The 8,626-nt window shown below is 24.6% G+C and overlaps 1 protein-coding gene across 1 annotated transcript; it reads left to right on the top strand.

Moving 5' to 3' along the window:
- The first annotated feature begins 1,029 nt into the window (after nucleotides 1–1,029).
- On the top strand, nucleotides 1,030–3,274 carry LOC110670073 (mechanosensitive ion channel protein 10). Its single transcript, XM_021832017.2, has 5 exons — nucleotides 1,030–1,857; nucleotides 1,947–2,082; nucleotides 2,167–2,460; nucleotides 2,548–2,750; nucleotides 2,840–3,274. Exons 1-5 carry the CDS (start codon nucleotides 1,088–1,090, stop codon nucleotides 3,138–3,140), a joined length of 1,704 nt encoding a protein of 567 aa, XP_021687709.2. The 5' UTR covers nucleotides 1,030–1,087; the 3' UTR covers nucleotides 3,141–3,274.
- The last annotated feature ends 5,352 nt before the right edge of the window (nucleotides 3,275–8,626 follow it).

The raw sequence follows: 8,626 nt of genomic DNA on the forward strand, positions 1-8,626 counted from the left end.
ATTTAATGATTTTCATATTGAACTCATAAAAGACAGTGCATAGTGACGAAGCTAAGAGGTTTATTTTGAGGGGGCTAATTATAACTATTAATAATTTATAAAAAAAAAATGATATATTCTTTAGTGTATTTCTATTTAAAATTTTAAAATTTTACTCATAACAATTTTATGTAAATTATTCTTAAAATTAAAAGACATAAAAATTTATTCTTATTCTATTTAAAATTAGATAATTTATTTTTAATACAAGCTATTAATTGATAATAATAATAATAATAATAATAATAATAATAATAATAATAATAATAATAATAATTATTATTATTATTATTATTATTATTATTATTATTATTATTATTATTAACTTTGATGTGATAAATACTTATTAATTAATTATTAGAAATATAAATATTGTGAGTTTATTTCCTTAAAAAATGTATATAAGTATTTTTTTAAATAATATTTAATATTATAAGATAATATTTCATTAAAAAAAAATTTGGAAGTAAAAAAATAAATAAAATAAATTTCCTTATTGACCGTAGAATCAAACAGTATAGATCATCATCAAGTGAAGCGTGTTTCTGTTGAATTGCCAATTTAAATGTTTTGTCAGTATGATTAAGTTTTTTAAATTAAGATAATTGTTATTATATTTTATATAAGTGATTTGTCTTTAATTTTCTCATGTAAAATTGTATGTAAAATTGTGACGGTATAAATTTTTGTATTTAAAATTTGTATTATAGATTCATTTAATGAAAACTTTATATTTTATTTAAAAAAAAACAGTTTTATATTTTTATCTCCAAATAATTCTAAATACAATTTACAATAAACTTTTAATTAATTGCCCTTTATATATCTTATTAAGTAAAGCTAAAGTTTTAAGATCAGACCACAAAATAAATGTTTTTCTTCTTTAAAATTAATCCATTAATCTCGATATAAATAATCAAAACTAGAAAGGCATGATAATGACTAATAATACGATATATGCATAAAATTATTTTATTTTATATATAAATGTTTTGCATTGTAAGTACTAAGTGCGAGAAAAAGTAAGCTGCCATAGAAGCAACCAAAGATGGCTAAGGGAACAGATGATGTCAGAATCCCGATGCCAAATGGGAAGGATGGTGAGAACAAAAAAGGCTGGAAATTTTACACCATCTTCGTTGGGTCTATTGTATTTTCGTGCATTATTTTTGGGCTTTTAATCTCTAGCTTAACAGTGGATAGATTGCAAAATTCTAAGATTTGGGATTTCGAATTATGGAAATGGTGTGTGTTACTACTGGTTGTTCTGGGCGGTGGATTGACTGTGTACCTGTTCCTACTTGCTGTGGAGTCGTTGATCATTAAGAATTTCCTTTTCAAGGTCGAAGTGGTTTATTACTATCATGGAATGAAGAAGAGTGTTTTGGTTTTCATTTGGCTGGCTTTGGTGTTTTTGGCTTGGGGATTGCTGTTTTATCGGGGGGATAATAAGCTAAGCGAGGGTACTAAGAAGACTATAGATGGTGTTACTAGAGGTATTGGTGGTTGTCTCATTGGAGTTGCTATGTGGTTAGTGAAAACTTTGTTAGTTAAGCTTGTAGCTTCCTTCCATATGAAGACTTTGTTTGAGAAAATTAAAGCAGCAGACCGTAGTCGTAAGATCTTTGAATCCATTTCAACGAAGCAAAAGCCCCAGGACGGCACAATGAAGTACACAACAACAGAGTTATTTGATGCGATTCGGAATAAAAAGCTGCCTAATCTCTGCTATGAGGAAGAAGAAATCACAGATGAGAACAGAGCAGCGAATGCTGCTAATGAGATTTTCAAGAAATTTGAACGTGGTGACGATGAAAGGTAATTTCCAATTTGATTTCGCTTTTTAGTTTGTTCTAAGGGCTACATATGCGTTTTTTTTTTGGTTAATCTCTTTGATGATGAACTAGATACATAGACATGAATGAATTATTGGAATACATACCTGATGATGCCGATGATTATAAGCATTTCAAAGAAGCAGCAGAAGAAAAACAGATGGGCGAAGGTAAACAGATCAAGAGATCAGTTTTCAGGAGTTGGGTGGTAAATTCTCTTATCAAAATCAATCTTTTACATTTAGAAATAAAGGCCAATTATTATATTTTCTAATGATGTCGTGGTTTACAGGTTTCACTTTACAACAGCTATGACTCTGTTAACAGCGCCTTGAAACAAAGGAAAACAGCGGTTGACGAGTTGAATAAATTGTTTTCCGTGGTTGTGCTTCTCGTTATCATTGTAGTGTGGTTACTTTTCATGGAATATTTAAACATCAAAGTACTTGTCTTCATGTCTTCTCAAATTCTACTTGTAGTTTTCATGTTTGGCAACGCTGCAAAGACTGTATTTGAATCCATCATATTCGTATTTATCATGCACCCCTTTGATGTAGGCGATCGGTGTGTTGTTGATGGCATACAGGCAAGTCCCTAATCTCAAAACCTTGTGATGGATGATTCATTTAGCTGATAATAATGATTAATATTTTGATACTTACATTGATTCCAGATGATTGTTGAAGAGATGGAAATACTAACGACAAACTTTCTGAAATATGATAATGAAAAGATATACTATCCTAATTCAGTTTTAGCTACCAAACCCATTAGCAACTTATACAGAAGTCCACCAATGTCAGATTCTTTCGAATTTGCTATTGATCTTCATACTTCAAAGGAGAAAATTGAGAATTTACAAGCTAGCATCAGAGAGTATGTAACCTCAATGCTTTATATTTATCTTTTTGCACTTCGTTCTTTATATTTTAATATTAATAGAGATGGATTAATTTGAAACTCAGGTACTTTGAAGCCAATCCTAGGCGATGGAGTCCTGCTAGTGACAGCCTACAGTTTAAGGAGATAGAGGATATGAATAAAATGAAAGTGGCTCTCTATTTTAAACACACCATAAACTTTCACAATGTTGCAAAGAGGTTCAAACGAAGATCTGAGCTCGTATTAGCGATGAAGGACATTTTTGAAAAGCTTATGATTAAATATTATCTGTTGCCTCAGAGAGTTCATCTCATCGATGGACCTTCTTTGGGAAAAAGTAGCTCTCTCACTCCTGCTGTACAGAGACGTTCCTTCTCTTTCTAAAGTTTGATGACTCAAAATACGTCTCATATATTTAATAGGTAGCTCTACCATATAAGAATAATCTTTCTTTTTGTGTGTTTGTCAAGATTTCATGTAACCTTTCTTTGGATATGAATGTATTACTTGTAAACTAATGATAGATTTCTTTTTATATATCTTTTAATCTAAATATACATAGCAAACTTGTAAACGAATTAATGATAAAAATATTTTTAATATAATTATAAATTTACTATTATTTAAAAATAATTTTTATAAAAATTTATTACAATTATTACTTTTACTTTTATTATTTGTAAATTTGTAGTTGTTTAAAATACTAAACAAAAGCAAAAACATAATATTTGCCTCAACCACCGGAATTAAAGAATGGGGTAATTTATAATTTAGTTTTTTGATATTTTTATATTTTAAAAATTAAATAAATTAGTCATTCGCTTCTTAATCCTTAATCCGTTAGTATAATAGTCATCGCCATAACTTATCTTTAACTCAAATTTCAATTGAAATAATTAATTTTTTGACTTTTTAATAGAACAAATAATTTAATCTTATATTTTCAAAATTAAATAGGGTAGTCTCACTTTTTAAATTTTATATTTCAATTTAAATTATAAAATATACATATATTAATTATTTCCAAAATATTTTTTTTATTAAAATATTCTGTGCATCATATCTTAAATTATTGTACTAAAATATATATATCTATTTTTGTAATTTATAAATTCATTAAATATATGTGAGTACGATTAAACATATTTAAAATTAGCAAGGTTAAATAATTTTTTATATTTTTTTATTAATTTATAGTTAAATTTTTAAATATTATAAAATAGAGTCACCTACCATCCCTGTCCAAAAGAAAGCAAAGGAATTTCTCAACTTTACCCTTTTAGGATAGCACTCGTAAATCTAAAATGACTTTAGGTTGAAGCAATCTTGATAGTTGACCTAACGAAGAAAACCTCTTCAGGTGGGAAAGCGATCACACTGTTGAGAGAGTCTTTGTCTCAACATATCACTTGCAAAACATCGCCAGCATTAATAATAACACCTTTATCGGTTTGCGCCAAAGGCCCATCAGCCATCACCAAAAGCGAAGAAAATTTTAAATGTGTTTTTATCGCAATACACATATTCAATGATATATATATATATATATATAATCATAAACTCAAATTATAATTTGATTCCAAAGTTTCGCATTCCAATTGATTGGAATAAAATAAGAGATATATGATGATAACAAAAGGTAAAGGCCTATATGTGAAATAAAATATAAGATCTGTAGTATTTTTATTTATCACAATAGATTTTTTTTTTTCATCTTATTTGTGAATATAAATTTTATAATTAAATCACATAATTTTTGTGTTATTCTTTTCTCTTTTTTACATCATATGATTATGTGACTGTGTGTATCTTAAATTTATGTGTCCGTTATATATATATATATATATATATATTAACATAAGAAGATATTTTTATGATAAAAAGTAATATATATTGTGTTTTTGAAATAATTTATGTGCATAATATATCTTAAATTTAAATATAATATATATAATTATTTAAATATAAAATATATATAAGGACTAACTTGTTTAAATTTTAAAATAATAAGATTATATTGTTGGTTTTATCAAAATGTAAGGAATTTAATTGTTTCAATTGAAATCTAAGTTAATGATGGTAAAGAATATTTTATTGATAGAATAAAAGTACAGAACTAACATATTTAATTTTAAAAATATAGAAATTAAGTCATATATTTCACTAAATTTTAGAGGTTAAATTGAAAATTGCCCTAAAAATAATAATATTAGAATTAATATTGGATAAGAAAATCTCTTCCAAATTTTACCCTTTTAAAGAAATTAAGGATTTTTGATGCATGCATTTTATATCATCATTTAGGTATAATTTTTATACATAATTTACCATTATTTATAGCTGTTATTATAGATATTAGTCTATATTTAATTAATTTTACCTTTTTATACTTGTTAGTTTAATTTTTGGAATTTATTTATTTTATAGGTTAAATTTGAAGAATTTTTTTGATATTTTGATCAGAGCAGCCGTTTGGAGGAAATCAGAATTGAATTGCAAAATTTTAAAAAAGAAAATTTTGAAGTTGTATTTTAAAGAAACAGAAAGTTGCACAACCTATGACACAGCTTGTGTCGTTGTCAGCTATGAAGCTTTTCTCAAACAGAAAGTTACACAACTTGCAACACAAGGCCCAACACAATTGATTCAGCTTGTGACATTTTAATGAAAATTGCTGACGTAACACTTTTGCTCATCTGATTTAATACATCATTTTCTCCAGAATCTTCTGTCTTTTAACCCATTCTAGGGCAGACCTTTGAACTATATATAAATACCATTTTCTCTTTCTTTCAAAAAAGAGAAAATTAGGGAGATTTTGCAAGAGAGATAAAAAGAAAGAGGAGCACGTGAGATCGGGTCTTGCTGCAGCAAAATGGACGCCTTCTTTAACGTTCATGCAGCAGTTTCTTCACCATTTTCACTGAGTTTTTCTGTCCTTTAACTTAGATTTTCATTTCTTCTTCATTTCTTTACTGGGGTTTGTCTTGAAATCATGTTTTGTGAGTAGAACTTTGATATTGTAGAGATGGGTCTGTAAATATTTTCTTGTATAGTGGTCTTTGAACTGATTTAGCTATTTTAATGAGATTTGTTGCATTTTTTATTTATTGCTTGTGACCTTATTGTTTTGCTTGATGAAAGGGCCATCATTAAATTAAGTTTTAATCTTATATAGATGGACTGAAAAGTGAATGTTTAGGATAGATAATCTTGCAATAAACTTGATTTTCTTGGTGTTAGAAATAAGCTAAGAAATTAAGATGACTTTTAAAATCAATTAGAGCTTTAAATGGGTTTTTATCAGGTTTGAAATACCGTAAAAAGAGGGCTTGATTTGATGAAAACCAATTTTAAAATGCTTGAGAGAGGTTTCAAGGAACCAAGAATTGATTTCCTTCAAAAATTGCAAAGCTCATGTGTTTGGCTAAATTGGGGATAAATCACATACAAGTAATACTGAAAAGCCCTATCTCTATAATTACTTTAATTTTTATTGAAGTAGATTTAATTCCTTCTAATTTCATAATTAGTAATTTCAATTCGAATTTTAGTCATCTAGTTTAATTAGTTTAATTAATTATTTGATTTGGCTGAAATTCCTCAAGTATCAATTTTAATTTTGAATTTCATTATCAATATTTTTGAATTTTGACAATTCTAATTAACTTATTCCTTTAATTTCAATTTAAGCATAATTTCCTGTGAGAATGATATTTTTAAAACTATACTACTGTAACCCGTGTTCTTGTAAAAGCTATTTCACAGCAACATCAATTTTTCACATTAATGAAGTAAATCCTATTTTAATTTGAAATTTAGTTATTAATTAATTTTAATTCTATTTTAATTTAGATTCAGTTATATTAATATTTAATTAAATAAATTGAATTTGAATTTAATTATTAATTATATTTTTATTTTAATTTAAATTCAATTAATGTGTCCATAAAAATGTGCAATTATTTTATCATTTTTTTTACTATTGTACTTAAACAATTGTGGTATAAGAATCAAAGTTAACACCTGTAATCTGTTGTGCAAGGTATCACTTAATATTTTGTTTCGATTATTTCAAATAAATCAATTTTATTATTTTTTTAATTAAAAGCAAGCAAAGTGCTTGAGGTTCCTTAATTCTTAATATAGTTAAAGTATGTGAAATTTCATTATAATTTTTACTAAAATTAAATTGATGTGATTTATAATTTTCTCCTATTGTTATTTTCTTTTAAATTTATTTTATCTATTTCAAAATTAAATTATATTTTATAATACTAAATATTATCAAAACAAGATTTATTTTAATCTTCATATATAGGTTTTTTTTTTTAAGGAAAAAAAGGTGAAACATAAACATTTAATATAATTTTCAATTAATGATAATTAAGATGATGGAATTGAGATTAATTATTCCATATTACTATTATGCCATTTATCTAATATTAATAAGTAAATTTTAGATTGAATAAAAGTACATGTAAACATACAAAAGTACATGTTTATATTATTTATTAAAAAATTAATTACTTAACGTAAAAATCTAACCGTATGATAATTTATAATTTTATTAATTTATAATTTTATAAGACTGTTTATTTTTCAGAAAATAATATGTTTTTTATGAAATATTTTTCATTGTTTAATTGTAATATTAAACTAAGGGTATGTATGTTGATATTATGTATATATAAATATTTTCATATTTAAATGAAATTATCTAAATTTTAAAAATAATTTCATCTTTCAAAAAGAGAGTCATTTTTCTTAAAGTTGATTTTGTTTTCTTTTTAATCGGGAAAATTCATTAACATATTTTTTTAAGTGTTTCAAATATTAAAAAATTTAAAAAATATTTTTAAAAAAAATATTTTTTACAAAACAAAGAGCCCAAGTTTGTGTTATTTTTCCTTTTTTTTTAATAAATATATCTCATTTAATTAATAAATTTGCCTTAGTTTGAATTTAGATTTGTTTCTTTTTTTTTTTTTTTTACTAATTTTCTTTTTCAAGATTTATGAAATTGATTTGGCAATCACATATAACACTCCTGCGAGTATAGTGATATGTAAATGTGATTAATAAAATTTTATTATTACTGCCAATTTTCTCATAGTAGACATATGAATAGCCTGTTTGGCATTGCGTTTGGAATGTTAAAACTATTTTTCTGAATAAAAGCACAATTTTAGATACTGTTAAAAAAAGTAATTTGAAAAAAATTATTTAGTTATTTTAGTGTTTTTATAACTAAAATTTAATAAATTTAATTTTAAATTATTTTTTAATATTCTCTAATTAATATATTTAAAAAAATAATTTTTTCAACAATAATTTCAACAGTAATATCAAACGGGCGCTAAGAATGAAGCTAAGTTGCTTCCAAATCCAATAAAATTCATAAGTATAAAAAAAATCTAATAAAATTCATATAGGTTAGAATAAATTGATTTATTTATTTTTAAATAATTAACAACATTAAATCTCTTTATAACCGTAATATATGTTTCTTTTTTTTTAATAGAAATTCACTAAAAATCTAAAATTTTGGAATTTAAGCTTTATAAGAATGAAATTAAACTAAGTGATAATAACATATATATACAAACACACACTGTAATTTTATATTGAGAAAAATACACATACATATTCTAACCTTATGAATTAAACATAATAATATTCTATCAAATAAAATCTTAATAGGAAATCATAAAGAAGCATTTCCATCCATTTAAACTTTTCAAAAGCAAATTAATAAATGCAGGTTAATTATATATATATATATATTGCACACACATAACACATATATTATGATCCTTTCTTTTAGAAAATTATGGTATTATTTTGCAATTATCAAAATATTTATAGAT

This window comes from Hevea brasiliensis, chromosome 11 (genome assembly GCF_030052815.1).
Source record: "Hevea brasiliensis isolate MT/VB/25A 57/8 chromosome 11, ASM3005281v1, whole genome shotgun sequence".
Lineage (NCBI taxonomy): Eukaryota > Viridiplantae > Streptophyta > Magnoliopsida > Malpighiales > Euphorbiaceae > Hevea > Hevea brasiliensis.